The sequence below is a fragment of the Anabrus simplex genome, chromosome 1 (assembly GCF_040414725.1).
Source record: "Anabrus simplex isolate iqAnaSimp1 chromosome 1, ASM4041472v1, whole genome shotgun sequence".
Lineage (NCBI taxonomy): Eukaryota > Metazoa > Arthropoda > Insecta > Orthoptera > Tettigoniidae > Anabrus > Anabrus simplex.
In genome coordinates this window covers 879,970,399-879,995,901 of record NC_090265.1, presented here as the reverse complement: position 1 = coordinate 879,995,901, position 25,503 = coordinate 879,970,399, and the positions used below count along the sequence as shown (strand labels likewise).

Below are 25,503 nucleotides of genomic sequence, written 5' to 3'. Positions count from 1 at the left end.
AGATATTTATATCACTGGTGTATTTACTTAAGTACGTAGAAATTATTTGTCATGTTTGGAATTATAGTGTATCTTCTTCTTCTTTTCTTCATGGGGCCTCTAAATATTAGTTCCTAATTAGCGTCGACCTCTAAGATCTTTCGCTACCATGTTTTTCCTTCATTCCCACCTAGATATACCCGCTCCCTTCACAAAGCTGAAGGTTTAGTGTATTCTTTCACCAGATAGGACCACAAATATAAATATTATTGAATGTAGGCCTATTTGTTTGATCCGACATTTCATAACTATTGCAAATGATAAAGGAAATACGCGATGCATAAAAGAATCTACTATAATTATCGAGAATTATAATTCTCGGGGCATGTCACTCATGTCGCACATCATATAATGAATCTGAGTATAAATGTTGAGAATTTTTTTCAAGTCATGGGCGCACCATCTTGACAATTGTGTACTGTATATAGGTTTCATGGTTACAATGATCGTAAAAGTGGACCAAAATATTGTCACTAATAACATCGGTGATCCTACTACTCCAAGATTTGATAGAAAATAGTTTAAACTATAGGTAATAGACTCCACAAAATGCTGAAACCTAAGCCAGTACGTAAAAACGGAGGCCCTTCGGCAACCGCTGGTCACTGTACTACGGAGATCTCCGGGGCTATTATTTTTATACTTCACTCCCTTTCCATCACCGTCCAGAGGAGTGCTATGAGCATCTTAGACAACAGTTTATTTTTTTCAGATAGTAAGTCATATGTGTATCAGTTTTGGTTGGCAGCTATGCACAAACGTACATGCATAATCTCGCTGCTGTAGAATCCTGGAGCTGACGTTGCCATGGTTACGGCCGTTCGTTTCTTTATCCGATTCCTAGAGCAGGGGAGGTGTGGTTCCAATATCTCCATAAGGGTTGGTTTTAGGGCCTTCAAACATGGTTTTCGAACCCGAAGGGTTTACCCAATTTTGTTCTTTGCGTCAAGGGGCTTAAAATGAGCTTTGTCTCGTCCTTGTACAACAAATTTGATTTCGCTTATATTAGCCTATTATTTTAATATTTTTATATCTCCCCTCGTCGCACCCCCCTCAAATTGTTTTGAAAATAAAATACAGCCCATATTACTCACTGGCAATGTAGCTTTCCACAGGTGAAGTAATTTTTAAAATCGGTTCAGTAGTGTTTGAGTGTATCCGTTACAAACAAATATACAAATTTTTCCTCTTTATAATATTAGTATAGAACAGGGATGGCAAACCTTTTCCAACTAGTGTGCCATTTTAAGTCTGGTTTATTATTTTCAACTGCCTACTGTGCCACTTGTTATTTTCTTTGGAATGGGTACAACCCCCTCCCCGCACACACACGACTTCTCTTCCTAATTCCATATTACTGTATGTTTCATAATTTGTTCTTACTAATATATTGTAAAATAATACATTTTATTACATGGTCCGTGGTCGTATTTTGCCAATATCGCAAACATACATTTTTAAATATGTAAGTTTTAAGAATACCTAACATTATTTGTAATATATATATAATAAGCGCCCATTGTAACACACTTCGTCATTAAGCATTATCGGATGTAGAAATCAAAAATACTAATATTGCCAAAGGACATTAAGTGAAATAGCATTCTCAACTTTAGTGTGAAACTTGTTACTGAATCTTAGTAGCCATGTCATTCATGTTAGGTTCACAACTTCTTGTCTTCAATATCATAATAGAAGTACTTAGGTCTGAACCAAGACTGTTTCTAACTGTTGACTTCACAACGTTCATTGTAGAAAATAGCTGCTCACAGGCGTACAATGACCAAAACAAAGTAAGTAGCGCTGTAGCAAGTTTCTTCATGGCCGAAAACATTTGTGGGAGGCTGTTTTACTGCAAGTATTAAGTTCTCCGGCTTCTGGAGAGAGTATTCACCATCAACAGTACACTCGATTTTCACGAATGTACGAATTTCTTCGCCCATATACTGCTTTCTTGAAATTCAGTCAACTCCTTTTGTACAGTAAACTGTCAATTTCTAACCACTCAAAAGATTGACCTTAAAATCACTCACTTGTGCCTTATTGTTTGTCCAACCCTTGTCCCGTTTCCCTACGGGGTCGGGTATGAGGTGAGATGAATTTGTCGTGGCGGTTTTTTTTTTTAATGACCGGATGCCCTTCCTGACGTCAACCTCATCAGAGGAGTTAATGAGAGATGAAATGAATGACGTGATATATGATAGTAGGGAGAGGGTGAAACCCGGTGCCGGCACATAGCCTACTCCTGTCGAATAGCACCAAGGGGTCTGCTCAAGGCTTAACGTCCCCATCCGACGGACGAATCACCATCAACAGCGTCATATGCCCTCACTCCATATGAGCACTGCGGAGAGGTTTGGAATTTAATCCAGGCTTTTGGCACGCAATCTAGTGATTAGAAATTGTATACCACCACCTCCCCTACCCTGCCGGCCAACATTCTGATGGTGAAAATTTTTTCGACCAACGGGACTCGAACCGGCTAACCTCGGTGTTGGACCGTTTTTAGACTTCAGCGCCTTAACGATCATGGCCACCAGGCGGGCTTCACTTGTGCCTTATGAGGTATTGAAATAAAGTGGGATGAAAAAACCTACAACCTGTTTTCCAGTCACTGATCGGGTCAGGAATGAAATGAATGAACCATATATAGGCTATTAGTATGATGGGGTCGCCACTCCCAAGGTGATTTGTTAATGAGTGATAAATGCTATGAAATGATAATGGCGAGTGTTGCTGGAATGAAAGATGACAGGGAAAACCGGAGTACCCGGAGAAAAACCTGTCCCGCCTCCGCTTTGTCCAGCACAAATCTCACATGGAGTGACCGGAATTTGAACCACGGTATCCAGCGGTGAGAGGCCGACGCGCTGCCGTCTGAGCCACGGAGGCTCCAAATAAAGTGGGATATTTTCTACAAATCTGGAAACTGGGACATGCTCTTGGCAACTATTTGTCTTACAGGAAAAACAGTCAAATACTAATTATGCGTTGCTGGCAACCACACACAAGCCAAACTTCACTAATTGACTGATGTGGGTGAGCGAATGGCTCGCCGGCCGCATTTGACGTTTACTACACTTGGCTTCCGGACTTATCAGTGTTGCAATGTTGCCATAATCCACTTCCGAATGGAACTAGAATTTAGATTTTCTGTATTTATTTCTTAAAAGTGTAAAACTTTGACTATACGATGCACGAGAAATGTATGGTCTATAGTTCACGACGTACATAAAAACGTTAAAAACGTCAATATGTGTGTGTGGTGTGCCACCGAAATCGTATTTGCGTGTCACCAGGTGACACGCGTGGCATAGGTTCATCATCCCTGGTATAGAAGTATAGATTACATCCCTACACATACGGTTGCCGTCAGGAAGGGCATCAGGCTGTAAAACAGGGTTTAATACACATGTGCGACACAGTTCGTACTCGCAACCTCACAGGTGTGGGTAAAGCAATAGAAGAAGATACTCATTTTTTACAAATTCACCTGCTTTTTTATTCTTTTCACCCCCTTAAGTGGATTTTCCAAAAAGAGTGTTCATTTTTAACGGAGATTCCAAGTACAAATTTTAAAGTCTGTAACATCATCTTTTTTGAGATATATGTATCCTCATATAAATAATTCAACTCCTTCCTCACTTTCTATCACCCCCCCCCCCCCAAGTGGATTTTCTGAAAACGAATATTTGTGTTCTTTTATTTTAAAAGAGGATTCCAAACATTAATTTTCATGCCTGTAACATGTTAAATTTTGTGATTTATTGTAGATAATTTCGCTGCTGTAGAATCCTGGAGCTGACGTTGCCATGGTTACGGCAGTTCATTACTTTATCCGATTCCTAGAAGAGGGGTAGAGTGGTGCCAATATCTCTAACGGTTGGTTTTAGGGCCTTAAAACATGGTTTTCAGGCCCGTAGGGCTTACCGAGTTTTGTTCTTTGCGTCAAGAGGATTAAATTGAGCTTTGTCTCGTCTTTATACGACAAATTCAATATTTTGCATATATTAGCCTATTATTTTTAGATCTACCCCCGTGCCCCCCACTTCGAATTGTTTTGAAAATAAAATACAGCCCATGTTACTCACTCGTAATGTAGCTTTCTATAGGTGAAGAAATTTTTAAAATCGGTTCAGTAGTTTTTGAGTCTACTCGTTACAAACAAACAAATTTTTCCTCTTTATAATATTAGTATAGATAAAACATGACATTTTATTAATTTTATGGTATGTATTAATTTATTGATGCCTTTCAGTTTTGAATTGTGTGCTTAATTGAACCTTTGTGTAGAGGCTAAATTCATTTGCTATTTCTCAATAGTTTTAGGAATTCCTGTTTATTATGATGAAAAGTTATGAAATTAATTATAGTAAATGTTAATTCTAATGCTCTTTCTTTTCACAGTAAAGTACTTATGTAGGTGTAATAAAGTGACAAATTTATTGCTGCAGGCCGTGTAAACACGCAACAATAAAGGTATAAAAGTTTCTGTAGACGAAAGTGCGTGGCTCAATTTAAATAAAACTTGGTATGCAAAGCCAATCCTGCCCACCCTTTCAAGCTGCTATATCATTCCTTTAAAATTCCAAATGGATTCATATGAAGTTGATAGTAAAATACATTGCGTTTAGGCGTTCTTGTAAGCAGGCGACCAGGAAGTTTCCTGCTGCCGCAACGCGCTGCCGACAGGATTCAGTTTCTGCATCACACACTTGTAAAGGACGTATTTTAGAATAGCAATTGGTGTTCATACTGAGGTGATATTTAATGATGCTGCTCACTCACAAGGAACGTTGTAAGCGGTATCCCGAGAAGAAAGGTGACATCTTCCCAGTTACACGTACGCCGCCAACAGGTACGAGAATCGGTGAAGAAACACAGAGTTCAGAAAAAAATTCAGGGCTTATCAACAGTTACTTCCTGTTCTAAAAGTCCAGCAAAACCAACATCGATTGCAGAGCCAAGTACAGCTTGGTCTGGTTATAAATTCAAACAAACATTGGGGAAAGTTGTAAAGCATTTGGAGCACGCTTTACCAGTGAGTCCACGGAAGAAACGGTAAGTTGTTCCTGTGCCGAGTGTAAAATTTGGTGTAAGTTCATCTACCTTCGGCAAGTGCAGGAAGTCTTCACTTCCAAATCAAGAAGTTCTTATATTTCTCAATCTAGATGATATCAGTTGGCCATCTTGAGCAAGAGATTTTATCTCCAAAAAGGACAGTTCTGGAGAAAAATTAAAAAAACAAAAACAAATGAATCATGTGCGTCACAAGTTTTTAAACAAGAATACCCACATCGCGCAATCGGTTGGTCTTCTTTTTGTGGACTTCGAACAAAGTACATTTCTGTGCAATACCAGGAACACATGATGTTCATTATGTGGAGCCATTCAAAAATATATAGTTCAGGCAGGAAAATATTATTCTGAAACTAATACCACACACTCTCTACATCCAGAATACAAGATCGAAGCAGATGACAAAAATCCACCCCCGTGATATGGCTTTTGAAGTGGATGACTTTGTACTTGGAAAATACAGTGGAAAGAAACATTCAAAATATTATGTTTGTACCATAACTGAAAGTAATGGTGATACTTATTATGTAACCAATTTTTGCAAGTGCAACGATGAAGCTGAACTGTTTTGTGAACCACCGACAAAGGAGGAGTGCTTTTTAAATGTAAGTGAAATCGAAAATCACCAGTGACTCATTTTACTCATGGGAAGTGGTATTTTGATGAGTCTATACCAGAAGCATAATGAACAATTTTCTTTTTTTTAATTTTACTATATTTTTTCCTGACCAAGCTTTCATTCAAACTGTAGGTTACTTAAGCATTGAATGTTCAGTTGTTTTTAAATATTTTAGTCATTTTACATTCACTGTTATTAGTGTTAAATGTGTGACAATTCATAAAAACACTTTATTAAATAAGCCACATGTTAGTAATAATAATGTTATTTGTTTTACGTCCCACTAACTACTTTGTAAGGTCTTCGGAGACGCCGAGGTGCCGGAATTTACTCCCACAGGAGTTCTTTAACGTGCCAGTAAATCTACCGACACGGGGCTGTCGTATTTGAGCACCTTCAAATACCACCGGACTGAGCCAGGATCGAACCTGCCAACTTGGGGTTAGAAGGCCAGCGCCTTAACCGTCTGAGCCACTCAGCCCGGCCCACATGTTAGTACCAGTATTAGTAGTTATATACATTATTATTGTTATTATTATTCTTTTATATTATTATTAGGAGGAATAAAGCTTATAGTTTTAAGTGACCGATAATCTCACTATCATAAGCCATGGAACCTCATTTTTTATGCAAAATCCGATCCACCAGATGCGACTTTCACCTCGAAAATCACACATGCATTAATCGGGACTCGAATCCAGTCCGTCTTGATGGTTCCAAGGAGCTTTACCGCTGCGCCATCACACCCCTTTCTTTATTATTACTTACTGCGATATTAAACATACATTTTATCATTCAGTGATCGTATTTGATGCGGAGTTTAGGATTTATTAGCCCCTCATGCCATGTCGCCATAGCACTGATTCGCGTGTGTAATTCCGAGATGCAGTCAAGTAAACACCCGGCAATCGCCTTTTAACTATATTACGCAGACATTACGCAACTTACAAATTTGGTATTTTTCACAAAATGTACCTTTGTCCTTCTTGTAAACAATATATTGATATTATCAATAAAAGCTGCCACAATTCGCAGAATTTAGAAAAAATGTAAAGGTACGTAAAGTCAATAGTCTGTTCCATGTAAACTCCGATGGCTACATTTAAAATGTTATAAAATCGCATACATCAGGTTTACAACAATGAAATTTGTGCAGGTTGTTAAGTATCATGTAGACAATATTATGCATAAATCTCAATTTGTTTAGATGGTAATTTTCATATAGAGTATATTAAAAAGAAATGTAAACACAAGATGCCTGGAATTGGCCTATATTAATATGAGTTCATTTAATGTGAGAACATGTAATTAATAGTATATAATTTATTATTACCTGTGAATATGATGTATAAATTCAATGTAATGTTGTGCAACACAGGGTAATAGTCCAGAACAACACATCTTGTCACTAGAATTGTATAGAAAATTGCATTCATTGTAAATAGGTTATTGGAGAGACTAGAAATTATGAGAAAACATGTTGTGACATACTTTTCTAGAGGCCTGGCCAGGCAATGTATACAAAGAGGCAGCCTTGGGAGTTGGTGTTGTTAGAGTTCTTAGTGAGAATTGCTAGTAAAAGTCGTTAGTCATGTGAACTCATGCTGTGATTTTGTTGGTAATCGGGTGACATGCTAATGGAGCAGTCTTCTTCGTCTTCTTCTTTGTAGCAGTGTTTTGTTCAAGATGGCATTTCATTAGTGTGTGTGTATAAAACGTGTATATAATTTGTAAATAAAACAGTGTACACAATTGACAGCATCGCGTGTGCGCGTCATCGTGATTACATCAACTGTAACATGTAATTTACATATAGAAGCCACATGAAATGTCCTCACCATACTAAAAGATACTGTTGTGTCATAAGCTCCCATAATGCAGAATGTTATAGCGATCCTAGTGTTAAGTTTTTCACAACAATATGAAAAAGAAACGACAGAAAATGGATACTGCCACTGAACCAAATGAGGTAAACTATCGTAAAATATTGTGTTTAATTCATACATACACAAATGACCCTTCGAGAATGACAGTGGTGTAAGTCATTATTAAAGCAGACATTAATAACGTCTCAAGTTCCTTGTCCTAGTTTATTACAATGCTAAATTCATGTAATCCGATAATTTTTTAGCGATTCCAGATTTCACCCTTTCTGTCATAAATCTGAATTCATTCCTGTGAAAAATATTAAGGGGAGTTACGACAATTCTGAAACTTCTTCAGTTGTGATTGTAATTTTTACGAAATTTAGGTTTCATATTTACGTAAAATAAACGCATATTTTACCAAATTAGAGATATGTAGTGTAGATGAATTGGTTCAAATGTTTTTTATTCTTTTTTTCAGTTTTATCTTATACAGTACTAGGCAGATATCTGTGCTATCCTACAGTTTTAAACTGAAAGTTATCTTTAAAAGTTTTAAATTTTAGAAAGTTGATTGTCAGCTAGCCCATAAAATACACCTTCAGTTCATACGTCAAATGGTTTTGGAGAAATGATTATTTTTGGATCAACACTCATTTGAACCCCATACAATTGGAATGTTTTGAAACCCTACGTTATTTAACATCTAGGGCATAGATGCAACCAACCCGTGAAACTTTTACGTTGAACAGTAATGAAGGAATGAAAGTTTTGTTTTAGGGATAGAATGTTTTAAAAATATTTTTTACCTAACACCAAGGACATGGAAGACAAACCTTCATGTACAATTTTGTGTGTGAAATGTTTTTTGGAAAAATGAATGGTGTGATTTTCAGAGTCAATCTCAATCTCAACTCCTTAGGGGAGAAACATTTTGAAGCCAGACTGATTGACTCAGATGGTTAAGGTACTAGCTTTCTGAGCCCAAGATGACAGGTTTGATCCTGGCTTAGTCCGGTGGTAATGAAGGTGCTCAAATACGTCAGCCCAGTGATGGTAGGTTTACTGGCCTGTAAAAGAACTGTCGCACAACAAAATTCCTGCATCTCGGTATCTCCAAAAACCACAAAAGAAGTTAGTGGAACATAAAACCAATAATATTATTATTATTATTATTATTATTATTATTATTATTATTATTATTATTTAAAACATTTTGAAGTACATCATATTTGACAATATGAAAATTTACAACTTTGTACGTCAAACGGTTTTGGAAGGATGAATTTTTTTTTTTCCCGGAGCTAACCTCATTTAACCCCTTACAAGTGGAAGGTTTTCAAATATTTCCTGTTAATCACCTAAAATTTAAAAATATTTGGAATTTTGTCTTGGTATGTTAAACGGTTTTGGAGGAATGGATATTTTTGTTTTCAGGTCTTAAACCCCAGGGTTAGTCTTAACCCTTAGCCTCTTCAGTCCCGGACCTGTTTTCGCATTCAATATGTTATATTTTGCTCAAATAACTTTAACATGTTGAAAAACAGAAAACAAAATTTTGTTAATTGTTTAATGACTTGTAGCATATATGCTACATCAGGACTCAAGAGTTGATTTTTCTAACATTATTAATATCTTCCTTATATTTTATTGTATTGGTGCAAGTTATTAAAATGACATGTAGAGTATATGCTACATACGGACTGAGGAGGTTAGGGATTATCCTTTTTTCACATCAGGCAAATGCTGGGGCTATACCTTAATTAAGGCTAAGGTCGCAAATTGGGGGGGAATCAAACCTGTTATTTAACACCTATGATATTTGAAATCTATTTGATTCACTTTTGGGTATAAAATTCACATCATTAAATCTATCATAAATAATAATATGCCTCGATGATCGCTCAATGCTTACTATTTAGATTCACAACTCGCAGCATTAGGTTAAGCGGTAACTCAGAGAAGTCTGCTAGAGCACTCTGAACTTCAATGACTTGCACGTTCCCCATTATGGACTTCTAATGTACTTAGTGTGTATTCCTCAATTCCTAACATCCCCATTTTGACTTGATGGAAACATTGTTGATAATACAGCAATAAGATGGGCTCAGCTACAGAGTTTCTGAAGTGGTGCCACCTAGATGGCCTTCTTACCAATGTCTTCCAATTGTGCTGCTGTCTAGCAGTGAAAGCAGAATTCTACTGGAGAGTTCCTAAAGATGTAACTTCCCACGCTACGTAGCATACTGGGCAACAAGTATTCTTCATTCTGTCTCATCTTGAGCAAGCCCTTCGGCGTTTTCCCACGAGAAGCCCAACACATCAAGGTCTCAAGCAAAAGTTCTTCACCATGAGATAAGCGAGTGGTCTCTCTGTCTTCTGCCATTTGGAAGAATCCATCTCATTGTTACCTTTGGAATACCGCAGTCCTCCATGCTCAGAACCATGCCCAGCCAGTTGGAGTCTTATGCGTGTGAAGAAGGTATGAAACAACACTGTTCTCGATAGGGCCTTTTTAATGGGTGCACCACCCTGCTGTTTTCACAGACTGCCTAGTTAACATAACGTGCTAGTTACATAATATTAATACATATGAGTCATTGGGTGTTCCAAATTAACATTAAATACTGTAAAACTGTTTATTTACATGATAAATCATTATTGTCAGCATAATTGCATCAGTAACATTGGAGTTTAAGTGTTTAGCTTGACTATCACGTACTGTGCACGAGCGGTGCCTGGATTAGCATGAAATCACATGCGATCACTCGATTCCGCATGACGTCATAAACCCATATGGCACTCCACAGTAATAGAGTGGTAAACCCCAGTGTTGATTATGATGCTTGTTCTTTAAAGGGGCCTAACATATAAGGTCATCGGCCCCTAATGGTACGAGATGGATGACATGATTTAATAATTAAAATTTTAAAACTTATCCACTGACTAGAATTTACAATGAATGAAGATGAACAATGATTGTGAATTTAAAATAATCAGTGGATCTAATTCACAATGCCTTATTTTTGGTAAAATGATGATAGATCATGGTAGAACAAGACATTGCCTTAAAAGGCAATAAGTTAATATATTATGCAAATTACAATTTTTTAAAACACATTAAAATATACGAACACAAACTAAAACAGAGTCAAATTAATAAAACATAGTGAACAATAATACAAAGACTAATACGAAACGCTATGGGCCGATAGCAGAAACGGTGTTTAGGCAATGTTGATGGTTAAACAATGCCTAAGTATGGCTGCCACGTTGCAGAGACGTTACTTAGCACTTAGACACTGTCTAAAACTGATGTTCAATCGGCCATGCTTAAACACGGCCGAGAACACTGTTTAACCTCAAATGAGAATAGTGAATCTCAATTGGAGGTTATGTACCACGAAACATGTAATTTGTATTATCACGTTGAGACGATTCTGAGAAGAAAGGTTAGTCTGACGGCCTTTCTGTTGATATAGATGTTGGTTCCCTTCTGGGAAGAAAGGTTAGTCCGACGGCCTTTCTGTTGATATAGATGTTGATTCCCATAGAGAATCTGAAATATTTGTCCCGAATGAGTAAATTTATAATACCATTTATATTGGTATTATAAATTTACTCATTTATATTGGTATTATAAATTTACTCATTCGGGACAAACAGATTCCCTATGGGAATCAACAGCTATATCATCTGATGGCCAAGCAGGCATCAATTTTTGGTAGTGAGACAAAGTCTCTCATAGCGCATTGGCACTGCCGGTGGCTTCAAGGAACCTAGGCAGTGGCCTCCACGGTATGTACTAGCCATGCGTCTTGGTAGGTGTGCTATGTACCAACTGATGAGCCCAACCTAGCACACGGGGGTGAAACGCTGGCAACCAGGAATGAGTAGCTGGAAAATTTGTAATGTCCAATAACGGACCATCTATAATGGCCTTTCTGTTGGTTGCCCGCTGCGAAATTGCAGCAATTCATTTGAAATGTACGGGGCGGTAGAGCTTAAAATAAGATTTTGCTTCTCAAGAGACTATTTTCTTGAGACTGACAAAAGGATAGTCCGGTAACTGTCAACTTGAATACAATTCTTGGCAACCAATATATTTTATTATACATGGGGTGATTTTCATGGAATTATAGGTCACTTTGACTACATACATGTCAGAATTACTTGTCCCAATCGTCAGAGGGCTGTCACATACATTAACCGGGAGGGATTCACTTATATTTACTGCCAAGTAAGCGCACATAATAGTGAAAACTAAAAAGTAGGTTGTATGTGGATTTTATATATATAATCGTCGTGCTAATTCAGACAAGTTTTCAGCAACTATGGGATAGGAAAAGACAAGTGGTTGTGATGGCGGTGATTCTTGTTTAAAGAGGAGGACTGGGTTTGAAGAGCCATGGCCATAATAACCCTAGTATTTGCCTGGTGTAAAAATAGGGAAACTACAGAAAAAAATCTTATGGGCTGCCGATGATGCATTTCAAACCTACGATCTCCAGAATGCAAGCTACATCTACTGTATATGGTACGTACAACACATTCGGTCACACATTACTATTGTTTCATCTTCCCTTCGTCAAAGATATTTACGAGTAGATTACACTCACCGTAACAACACTGTAATCAAAGCTAGACTTCCCCCTACGGTGGCGTGTCGCTTTAGTGTCGATGATATGAGATTTAATTTCCACCAAAAGCGATATTCTTATCTGTGGGCAAGTCATGCTCATGCTTAGCTGTATTTGAGTTATGTGTAGGAAGACAAACAGCTGACTGGCATTCGGTGCACGCACTGACGAATTTCACTGTTTGTGTCAAGCGAAGAGTTGCATGAAAGGTACTTCTATCTCCATTTTCAAACCAATATTGTAACTTTAAATGATGTCTAGTTAAACACCGGTTGAACATTGTTTATGCAATGGAAGATCGTGCTTGATTTAGACGTTGTCTAAGGCTTAAAACTAGTCATCCTTTCTGCAAGCGGCCCTATGTTTATATGCGATAAAACAAACCACTGTCTCTTATAAAACAGATAACGAGGTTTACTGACTGCTCGTCATCTCACAGCATGAGAGAGATAGTACTAAACCCCAGTGTTCCATAATTATGAACGAGCAGTAGAACACTAGTACAGTGAAACCTCAGAATGCGAGTAACTTGGTCTACGAGTGTTTTGCAAGAGACGAGCAAACATTTAAAATAAATTGTAACTTGATAAGCAAGTGAATTTTCGCAATACGAGCGTCACGTATGCCTACATTTTCCCCTCCCCTGTTCGTTTGTAGAATGGATGAACGAGGTCTTTGGTCCTGTAGTGAAGAAATACCTTTCAGAAAATAATCTGCCGCTCAAAGTCTTGCTGGTTATGGACAATGTTCCTGCTCATCCTCCAGGCTTTGAGACCTTGAGGATGACTTACTGGAGGAATTCAAGTTCGTTAAGGTTAAGTTTCTTCCTCCCAACACTACTCCACTACTCCAGCTTATGGATCATCAAGTCATTTTGAACTTCAAGAAGCTATCCACCAAAGCACTATTTCAGCGATGCTTCGAAGTGACCGAAGAAACAAACCTTACCCTCCGAGAGTTCAGGAGAAATCATTTCCCCATCGTGAACTGCCTGAAGATCATCGATAAAGCTTGGGATGGAGTCACCAAGAGAACTCTCACTTCCGCTTGGGGACAGCTGTGGCCTGACTGTGTTCTTGGACGTAATTTAAGGGGATTGTTGGTAACAATCCGCCGATTATCGATGAAATTGTCCTTAGGGAAGACTATGGGGCTGGAGGTGAATGACGTTGACATTCAAGAGCTGGTGGAAGAACACAGTCAGGAACTGACCACCAATGAACTGATGGACCTGCATTGCGAACAACAGTAGGGGGTTATGGAGATCCTGTCTGGGGAAGAGGAGGAGGAAAAGTCAATGGAATCTCTCACTTAAACTGAGATTCGGGAGAAGTGCAAAATGTGGGAAACAGTGCAAAATTTTGTAGAAAAATGCCACCCGAATAAGGCTGTAGCAGTGCGAGCGATGTATCAGTTCAATGACAATGCAGTGTCACATTTTCATGAAATCCTCAGAAAGAGGCAAAAGCAACAGTCATTGGACAGGTTCCTCGTTAAAGTTGCAAAAAAAAGGAAACAATTCCAGTGAGCCAACATATAACAGTGATTCTGTTAGTGAAATTCGTGCTACACAGTAACTCTTCTCGTGTCATCTCTCGTCTCCCTCATACCAACAATGATTCTATTGTAAGAAAAAGTGCACTTTAATTTGTTTTACGCTATTTTTTTTAAGAAATGGTATGCGAATAGATTTTCTTTGTGTTGTGGACGAATCATCCGCATTTCAATTGTTTCTTATGGGAAAACTTGCTTTGATATACGAGCGCTTTGGATTACAAGCATGTTGCCGGAACGAATTATGCTCGCAATCCAAGGTTCCACTGTAGTTCAAAATATTCTGTTATATCTTGTTCATGATGATAATGCTAAAATAGTTCAATGCAATTAATGATTACCTGTCTGATATTAATGTTAATGCCCTGAGGAGAATAAGTTGCACTTTTATCATATTCATTTTTTACGTAGTATTCCCCACCAGGCTACTCATTCCTGCCACCTGACTGACAAACATTTCTGGGGAGAACACTGAAACAATATTTTATATGAAAATGAAAGGAAAGAAAGACAAAGACACAGATGACTGAAATATGTATAGGAGTATGTAGAAAAAGGAAAGTGAAAAACAGTAGAAGAACTGAGACAATGAAGAGGTGGCCTTAATTAAGGTACAGTCCCAGCATTCATCTGGTGTGAAAATGGGAAACCACGGAGAACCATCTTCAGGGCTGCCGACAGTGGGGTTCGAACCCATTATCTCCCGGATGCAAGCTCACAGCAGGATGATTCTTCTTCATTAATATATGTTTATTCCCTTTCCAGCATAAAGATACAGAACATAGGTCTTGAAAGCAGAACACTATTATATGATTCCTATCAAGACCCTTCTGAAAGTGCTGCACGACTGTACTGGTGGTATGGGTAATGCACGTCTTCTCATTTGAGGTAAACTGACGATACAATGAACATAAGAATTCTAATGTTTTGAGATGGTGAGTGACTGCTTGTTATAGCCAAGTATATATAGTGAAATCTCGTTAGTACGTTCCTCATTAACACATTTTCCTGCTTAGCACGCAGTAAATTCAAAGTCCCAATTCTCATCGTATTAAATCTATATAAAAATATCTCACTTATAGCGTCACAAATTTTCGCTATTACCGATTGGTATGATCACATTTTCCTAGCAATGAAAATGTTACTGTATTTGTCATCCCTTGTGAAAGAAATACGATATCCAACTCGGGTGACAGCTGTCGCCACAGCTGCGTGATTACGGGAAAAGGCCATCCTGAACTTCAAAAGAAAAGTTGCATTTTCGGGAATGCTCAGTTTTGCTTGCTGATAACAGCGAGATCGCTGAATAACAGAGTGAGTCTGTTTGTGCTCGTATTTTGCATTCCATTCAGAAGGTAGAAATTTATTTTGTGTTGAGTGGTACAGTGAAGTGTGGTTAATATTTATCGCATGATACAACAGCCTATATCAGGTTTAGGAAAATAATCATGTGAACTTGACTAGCGTGGTTCATATTTGTCTTGTGATAGCCCAGTTATGGACACGGAAAATATTGCAAAATTCCTTAAAAATGAAGAGACAATTGAAATCTGTCAGAAAGATGATGTGACATAAGCCAAGACTATTTATGGTCTTGCATAAGTGTGCAGAAGTTGTGAATGTTGAAACAAAGAATGAATACAATATATTGTAGTGGGTCTTGTTGAAACTCGTACCTTCGAGTTTTAACTTGATCACTCAAGAAGTTGGTCAAAGTTTTGTTTGATTCAAAATGGCGGCCAGAATTTCCTCGCAGTTGCACATGGTCGAATGTAACCTCCAATTCATTGTCTACAAGTGTGACCAGAAAATAAACCTCTCATCTTTAAAAATGGTAGACAGGCCTATAGTTGTCACTGTACGCGCACATACATGACATAAAATCCTCTCATGTCGGAAAAAAATCGTATCTAGTGTTTCCATTCCCTGTTGGATAGTTTTTATTCGTATATTCATTAGTACATTTTCTCACTTAACACGTTCTTTTTCCTTGTCCCCTGCAGAAACGTCTTAACGAGGTTTCACTGGACAACTAAATAGAGATTTTAAGAGCTGATTTTCAAAAATGCCAGTTGGGGGATAAGAATAAAAGAATTGGGGCTGATGAGGAGAAAGCACATCTATTCCTCAACAGCAGTGCATGAAGATGTCGAGACTGTCCTTCAGCGTTTTTATGATAGTCCTAATTCAAAAAATTTAAAGCTCCAATATTGGTAATTAGTTTAAAATTAAGTCCTGAGCTAATCTCAAGAACCACTGGATGAATTATGATGTGTTTTCACCATTCTATTAAGCATTTTTTGAGAGAGGTTTATGTACAGAAACATTCATCTATGACCAAAGGAAGAAGGAGTAACGACTTCAGTAAGGAAGTAATTTCGTGTGGCTATTTCTAGCCGAGTGCAGCCCTTGTGAGGCAGACCCTTCGATTAGGGTGGGCGGTATCTGCCATGTGTAGGTAACTGAGTGTTATTGTGGTGGAGTACAGTGTTCCCAGTGTGGTGGTACTAATTACAAGTAGTTTCATGGTTCTCGTACAATCATCCCTTGGTCACCCCTTTTAGTCACCTCTTATGACAAGCAGGGGATACCGTGGGTGTATTCCTCGTCTGAGTCCTCCACCCACAGGGGGTTGTGGGTTTGGTTCCCTCAAGTCCGCCGGCAAGCCGGTTAGGACCCGCCTAACCGCCACCTGGGACGTGCCACGTGGGAGTATCATCTCTCCCCCTGCTATGCCAGCATAGTAGGTTCGTGAAAACTTTAAATATCTCTAAATTTGGAACTTAATATTTTCACCATCTAATCACCGTCTGTAGTATAGGCTTAGCCTTTTCGGGCCATAAGCGCAAATAGAATCTTTAGTATTTCAGAGTATATTTCAAAAGGAGTGCAAGTGCTCGCCTCCTAGTATTTTGTTTACAGCCAATATCTAAAACCTTTCCTTTGGACCACTTTCGTACTGGGGACACTGTCATATGACTTTTCAATGTCAATGAGTTGCCATCACCATATCATTCCCGTACTCCCAATGCTTTTCCATTAGTCGTCTCGCCATGATATCCAGGTAAAATTGCCTGACCTGTGGTCAGTGTGACTAATCCTCTCGGCCATAATTCCTGGCTCTATAGACCGGGCTTTCCATCTCACCATAAGATAGTTCCTCAAAGATAGACTGAGGCTGAGTGGGCCTGGAACCAGTCATGATATCCAGGTAAAATTGCCTGACCTGTGGTCAGTGTGACTAATCCTCTCGGCCATAATTCCTGGCTCTATAGACCGGGGTTACTATCTCACCATAAGATAGCTCCTCAAAGGTAAGCTGAGGCTGAGTGGGCCTGGAACGAGCCATGATATCCAGGTAAAATTGCCTGACCTGTGGTCAGTGTGACTAATCCTCTCGGCCATAATTCCTGGCTCTATAGACCGGGGTTACTATCTCACCATAAGATAGCTCCTCAAAGGTAAGCTGAGGCTGAGTGGGCCTGGAACGAGCCATGATATCCAGGTAAAATTGCCTGACCTGTGGTCAGTGTGACTAATCCTCTCGGCCATAATTCCTGGCTCTATAGACCGGTGTTACTATCTCACCATAAGATAGCTCCTCAAAGGTAAGCTGAGGCTGAGTGGGCCTGGAACGAGCCATGATATCCAGGTAAAATTGCCTGACCTGTGGTCAGTGTGACTAATCCTCTCGGCCGTAATTCCTGGCTCTATAGACCGGGCTTTCCATCTGACCATAAGAGAGCTCCTCAAAGGTAAGCTGAGGCTGAGTGGGCCTGGAACCAGCCATGATATTCAGGTAAAATTGCCTGACCTGTGGTCAGTGTGACTAATCCTCTCAGCCATAATTCCTGGCTCTATAGACCGGGGTTACTATCTCACCATAAGATAGCTCCTCAAAGGTAAGCTGAGGCTGAGTGGGCCTGGAACCAGCCATGATATCCAGGTAAAATTGCCTGACCTGTGGTCAGTGTGACTAATCCTCTCAGCCATAATTCCTGGCTCTATAGACCGGGGTTACTATCTCACCATAAGATAGCTCCTCAAAGGTAAGCTGAGGCTGAGTGGGCCTGGAACCAGCCATGATATCCAGGTAAAATTGCCTGACCTGTGGTCAGTGTGACTAATCCTCTCAGCCATAATTCCTGGCTCTATAGACTGGGGTTACTATCTCACCATAAGATAGCTCCTCAAAGGTAAGCTGAGGCTGAGTGGGCCTGGAACCAGCCATGATATCCAGGTAAAATTGCCTGACCTGGCCAGGCCGGGCCCTCCGAGCGAGAGGCAGGAAAGTTAGACCACGGGGCTGGCTTCAAACATCAATTACTGGTATGCGAGTTAAAAATCTCTATACTTTACATTCAGTTTTACTGGGGAAACTTAGTTTCCCATGAATACTTCTTTCAGTTCAGTAACTTTGATCAGCCTAACTCTTTGAAAAATCTAATAACGCCAAGCCAAACAACAATCGGCCACAAGTAGTTTTTTAATTCTCTAATCTAATAAAATAAAGAACATTAGATAGAAAAGCACCCAACACGATGGCGAAATCTCTTCTTTTTTTAAAAATCTTCCATTGTGATCTGGTCACCGGTATACTGTTCGTAGTCAGTTTCTGGAAATCTTGTACCACGTAAATTAGGCCTACATCGACTTTTAAAGGTTATGTTGAAATTGAGAATATGGTTTCGAATGTAACTATCAATTCTCGAAAATTCTCGAATGCATTATATTCTTCTTATTATTTATAAGCTTCATTTTCCGTATTGATTGGATTCAATTTATAGACAAGAAAAGTGTTCCACCGATCAATACTTATTTATTGTGAATGAATTATTACATTAGTACCGGTTTCGGCCTTTCATGGCCATCATCAGCTAGTACATAACATTTATAGTCATTAGACAAAATTACAAAGATGTTACGTTAGATAATCTGGATGTCTAATGAAGAATGGAAGTAAAATATATTGCAGTATTGTTATGCTAAAATCTTTGTGATTTTAGACACGAAATCAGTAGAAAGATCCCGCAATACATCAATAACATTCACAATAATAACCTAAACATGAATACCACCAATAAATCGAACCTAAACAAACTAAAAAACAAAATAAAACAGAACAATCTACTAATAACAAAAGCTGACAAAGGCAACACTACGGTCATTATGGATAAGAATGAATACATAACAAAGACTAAAGAATGTTTCCAAGACAACACTTTATCAATAAAACGCCGAGATCCAACCAATATAATACAAAGGAATTTAAAAAATCTACTCAAGAACACACACTTTCTTCTCACCGAAACAGAATCTGCTAAACTTATAACTATGAACCCCCAATTACCATCCGCAAAAGCCTACCCTAAAATACACAAAGAAAATGTACCCATGAGACCGATTATAAACTATAGAGCCAGTCCAACCTATAAATTATCACAATTCATTTAAAAAATTTTGAAAAAGCATTATTCCTTTTTAGCAAACAAAACAATACAAAACTCAATAGATTTTTGCAACAGAACCAAAGAACTAAAGATTGAACAACAACATACTCTTGCTTCATTTGATATAACAAACATGTACCTTAACATTCCTATCAAACAATCAAAATAATAGAATCTAACCTAAAAATCCATAGCAACTTGAGCACCTTAGAAATAGAAGAATTCATGCATCTACTCAAATTTGCCATAAACAATAACTACTTCAGATTTCATGATACCATATATCAGCAACAAGGCCTACCTATGGGATCTCCTGCTTCCGGAATATTAGCAGAAATATATATACTATCTGCGCACTTTTTAGCGATAGATTTACACCCTAGTGCAGAATCGATCGACTTCGGTTATCTTTCGAGATTCGAATTGGCAACCTATGAAACACAAACTAAGAATCGCTTATCATCGCTGTGCGACATCTGGCGTACACTTTACGTACTCGTATTGTTGTTGTTTACACAGCAAAGCCAAACTATAGAATTCATGCTAGGAACACGTTTCGTATCGGGAAATATTATATAGTATTATATATTGTGTGTGTGACACAGTTGTTGGCGTTAAGATAATAAAGATTTAGAAAATTCATATCGATCGATCATATTATCGATTCAATTCAGATTTCATTTCCATTCAGTTGGCAGTATTTACCGGAACCGGCAGTGCTCCCTTCTTACTCCTCTCCAAGTACAAAAATCTATCACTAAAAAGTGCGCGTACAATGGACCACCTAGACCACACATCAATCAATAAAATAGATAATATATATTTTTGGTGCAGATTTGTCGCTATCTTCGAAATTATAGATAACAGATGCACTGATGCAGATACTATACTAGACAAACTTAACACTTAAGACCCCCAAATTAAATTCACCAAAGAAACCGAAAATAACCGTACCTTAAATTACTTGGACTTGACAATAACCAGACATGACAACCACTTATCTTACAAGTTCTACAGGAAACCCACACACACTTTAAATACCATAAAAATAACTCCATTCATCCTAACACACACAAAAGAGCAGCTTATTATAGCATGATATATAGAGCTTTTAATATCCCAATGACAACAGAAGATCAAAATAATGAATTAAAATTAATCCACGATATAGCCAAACATAACGGATACAGCAAAGAAATGGTCAACAAAATCATTCACAAAATAAAATCCCAACCTAAAACTAAATTAATTAAAACAGCCAAACCCAAAAAAGATTATGTCCTATTTACCTTCAACAACACCAATATATATACTATAACTAATATTTTTAAGAAGCACAACCTGAAAATAGCATTCAAGACCACACACAACAGCACCAACACTATACACAACACCAAAACAGTTAATAATAATAATAATAATAATAATAATAATAATAATAATAATAATAATAATAATAATAATAATAATAATAATAATAATAATAATAAATACAACCAATCCGGTGTCTACCGTATCAAATGTAACAACTGTGACACAAGTTATATTGGACGTACCGCAGAAACTTCACCATCCGCTACAATGAACACATAAATGCAGTAAAACACAACCATTTTTCATCAGTAGGTCAACATGTAGAAGAATCTAAGCATAGCTTCACAGACATCAATAATGACATGACGATATTAAACAAACTCTAAGGGCCCCCTGCTCAACATAACCGAAGATTTATATATTTCTCTGGACCAATACGCTAACTCCAATCATAACATTAACGACATTACAGAGAAAACCAGCATCATTTTTGAGAATGCCATTCCTGCAATAAAGAATGACTATCTCAAAATAGTAAACACACGTCCTAACAAACCGACGAATCACAAGCCTAACCCCGCCCCTACCTCCACAATAGCCACTCCTCCTTCCCCTCCACCTACATCCCTCCCCACAGCTAACATGAGCCCCAGACGTACTCGTAGCAGAACAGAGCAAGTCTCCAAACATACTGGTACAGAACCTCCACAACAACAATAGTAAGTACTCTTCATTTTCATACATACACCAGGCATTCCTTCATACGAACACTATACTTACATTAACTTATCTTTACAGATAACAACCACATAACGTGCATAGACAAGAGAGGTGCCGCCACCAACTGCTCTAAAACTGAACCCTGTCTCGCAGTATATATAAAACTTACTGGAGTACATCAATAGTTTAATTGCACAGTACTCAATTTTCAAAAAAAATTTAATGACAAGAGTTCTTACAGCACATCAATATAAAGTATATTAACCATAGAACATTCTCGACGATCACCTAATACAACTAAATTAGCACAACAACCACAAGAAGATTGAAGAATGAATGCTACACAACACAAACTCAAATTTTAATAGACGTTTTTAAAATATATACTATGTTTTAATGTGTTATAATTTTTCAAGTGTTTTATACTGTGGCCTATATGTTTTAAGGTGTTTAATGTACTCATATCCATATACACTAAATAGGTTTTAGTTTATTGTAACCATCACCAGCACCTTTAATCACAAAGATTTTAACAATACTGCAATATATTTTACTTCCATTCTTCATTAAACATCCGGATGATCTAACGTAACATCTTTGTAATTTTGTCTAATGACTATAAATGTTATGTACTAGCTGATGATGGCCATGAAAGGCCGAAACCGGTACTAATGTAATAATTCATTCACAATAAATAAGTATTGATCGGTGGAACACTTTTCTTGTCTATAAATTGCATTATATTCAACTCTGCCTCTGGGGCAATGATTAATGAATAATTAATGGAATGAAATGATATTGGAGTGTGTTGCTGGAATGAAAGACGACAGGGAAAACCGGAGTACCCCAAGAAAAACCTGTCCCGCCTCTGCTTTGTCCAGCACAATCTCTCACATGGAGTGACCAGGATTTGATCCATGGAACCCAGCGGTGAGAGGCCGGCGCGCTGCCACCTGAGCCACGGAGGCTCTGACTCTGCCTGTCACTAATCACAATCAAATTGGAAAGAGAGAAAATAATTTCAAAACTTCAGAAATTATGGTTACTCATGAATTTGAACTTCCCTGGAAAGCACACTCGCTGCACAGGTCAGTACTAGTGGGAAATGTTACAAACCTTTTAAATGAAACGTTGTGCAAAAAAGAAAACGACTGCGGTTTTAATTATATTTTAACACAAAAACATAATATTTCCAGTCTTATATTAGGACCAAAACAGTAGTAGGCAACCCACAGACCTCCCATGCTTATATATAAGTATGAAAGGCGCAACATCTGTTCTGGTTTTGAAAACCTAATTGTATATGATATTAAAAAACTAGATTTACATTAAGAAGGAACAGTTTCGATTCCTGCCTGAAAGTCAAGAGATGATACAGTGCACACTGCATGTAATGCCGATGTTTTACAAGTACGAACATTTTATGAAACTCGATCCGTCTTCAAGTAGAACAAGTAGAGCTGTCGGAATTGCTGTGGCCACTCTCTGATTTATGATTTCCAAGGATTCTCTAAACAATACCACCTGAATGCAATCCTAAGGTGGTCCCTTATTCATATTCACCGCCAATCGCTTTTCCAATACAGTACTTGCTCTAATTATCGTAATGACAGGATATTAACGCCGAGATCCACAGGTAGGCTGAAGCCATCCTTTCGTGAGATAATAGTTCCTAGAAAAACACTTTATCGAGGATTTAGCGTTGATGATACTGAAATTTCTGGACGGTTGAGCCGGGGAATTGTTTCTTCAAGGAACGGACAATGCGGGATTTTTACAATGTGATTTAATTAGAATACTTACGGGACCACGTCATCTGAACGAATAATCCGAAAACGTAGTTTCAGGGAACAGATAATCGAGGTTTCACTGTATTTAAATTGTTTAATTCGAAATGCGGATAATTCATAATTTGAAGAACAATGTCATCCCCATTACCAAAATTCAGACTTTTAATTCAAAACTGCCTTTACTTTTTTCAAAAATAGTATTTTACTAAGTAATTTAAATTTAAAATGTATCCGCGTCATGATAGAACGCGTCTTGCAGAACGTGCAGGGGTAGCTTTCCGCACTTAATTGCCCAACTATATTGGTATAGGAAAGTTTAAGCCACGATGTTTTAAGGGCGATGGACACTTTCTGTGCAAGTACAAGGCATCTAAAAAATGCAAACAGTACAAAATCCAAAAAATAAAGCATATCCACAGGGGAGCCAGCATAATTTGTCCTCGTCTTTGAATCGTGTGGGTTTTCTTTCCATTGTGTGAGGTTATGTTTACCAGTGATTTATCCAAGTGCATTATTTCAATAATGTAAATGCTCCTTATCGGATACATTTTGGAAATAGTTCTTTTACATGACTTTTGAAAGATTTAAACTGTGAATCAAGGTTAATTGCATGCAGTAAAGGGTCTAAGAATGTTTTGTGCTGCGGCGAGGGTTGGCATGTCTGAATTACGAGTTAGCAGTTAATTCGAAACTACGTAATTCAAAGTCAGATTTTTGCATCCCAGTGACTTTGAATCAACGAGATTTAACATATTTTCTTCTTCTACATGTGGGGAATGTATTCTGAAAGTCGTCCCCTTCCCCCCCTCACGGCACAACAGCCTTGAAGGGCTATGGCCTACCAAGCGACCGCAGCTCAGCCCAAAGATCCGCAGATTACGAGGTGTCGTGCGGTCAGCACGACAAATCCTCTCGGCTGATATTCTTGGCTTTCTAGACTGGCGCCGCTATCTTACCATCAGACAGCTCCTCAATTGTAGTCAAGTAGGCTGAGCGGACCTCGAACCAGCCCTCAGATACAGATAAAAATCCCTGACTTGGCCAGGAATCAAACCCGGGGCCTCCGGGTAAGAAGCAGGCATGCTACCCCTACACCACGGAGCCGGCATTCTGAAAGTCTGGTCATACCTTATTGTACACCTTGTATGAAGATTTTTCGTAAGTTCCCATTCTAATTCGTAACAACTTGTACAGTGATGGCAAGATGAGATGTACTCACCTTACAAACAAACTCCAGCAATTTTCGTTTAGGTACTTCTTGTATTGCTCGCTCTCCAAATGAAAATTCTGCAAAGGGTGGATTTGAATCTTGAAAGCGCTGATATGTCAAATAATGCATTTGTACAAAGTCCTGAAACAAGAAGAACCCAATAGAAATAAAGAGAGTATGTGAATATACTGCAACAACAAATTTTCCATATACACACTGACTGCTATGGGGATATGGAAATTTCCTTTCCTAAATATCAGTAGCAGATATTAGGATTATCAAGCTGAACTTGGCTCTGTCTACTATATTATGTGAATACAAAAATAAATAATTAAAAAACAAGTTTTATTTTACTATGAAAACTAGTGGTGACAATACTCCACTTAGCTTAGTTTGAAAGTGTACTTAATGTACATCCATAATGTAAAGCAATATAAAGAACAATCATTTCAAGCCCAGTGACAGAAAGCATATACTGTACAGTGAAAACTATCTAATACAGACACAGATCAGACACAAAAATTGGTTCGTATCTAGGTGGTGTCAATTACTGGCAAGAGAGCAAAATTTATTGTACTGTATGTTAACAGCTGCAAAACTTTTAACTGGAGTCAACTCAAAAGATTACTGTATATTGTATTTCAATTCACCATTTTATGAGGTATCAGTACTTCCCGTCAAAAGCTTGTCTAAGCTAATCTGTCAATAACACTGTTGTACTGGTTCAAGGCTTTTAACATCTCTGTGGCAAAGAGCAAATGACTTCAATTGTTCCTCCATCTGATAAACTGAAGCATAGTTGTTTACTGAAATACCTAACTGTAGATTTTATCCTTACTATCTTCTCCCTCCTCACTGTCACTACACTCCCCAGCTTTAAATTATGTTGCTTGCACATCATTCAACATGTCACTAATATCCAATGAATTTTTCTAAAACTGTACATGCTTTTCGGTCAAGGTGTATCCACTGGCATCAACATTTCTGTACCCTGGCATGTTCAAAAGTACCTGGATTGAATCATGTAGTAGTTCTCCTCTTGATTTTCCAAGTTACCTTTAGTCCTGCTAGCATAAAATCCTGCCTTGAAGAAATGGTTCCAAACAATGTTCTTTGTTACAGCTTTCTAATCCAAGCCAATTCATCCCACTACATCCAGTAGAGTGACAGATCTGGTAAGATCGGAGGCAGAAGATGCAGTGTCAAGGTTTGCTATGATCCGT

General features: G+C 38.1%; 1 protein-coding gene across 3 annotated transcripts in view; it reads right to left on the bottom strand.

The window, feature by feature from the left end:
- The window catches only part of LOC136874358 (non-structural maintenance of chromosomes element 3 homolog), a 165,354-nt gene that overhangs the window by 76,145 nt on the left and 63,706 nt on the right, over positions 1 to 25,503 (bottom strand). For all 3 annotated transcript variants that reach the window (XR_010860256.2, XR_010860257.2, XM_067148000.2), the window contains exon 5: positions 24,290 to 24,421. Coding sequence is in view for 1 of the 3 variants with exons in the window: in XM_067148000.2 (XP_067004101.2) it covers positions 24,290 to 24,421 (132 nt within the window). In the remaining 2 variants the exon portion in view is untranslated. The remainder of the gene's footprint in view (positions 1 to 24,289; positions 24,422 to 25,503) is intronic.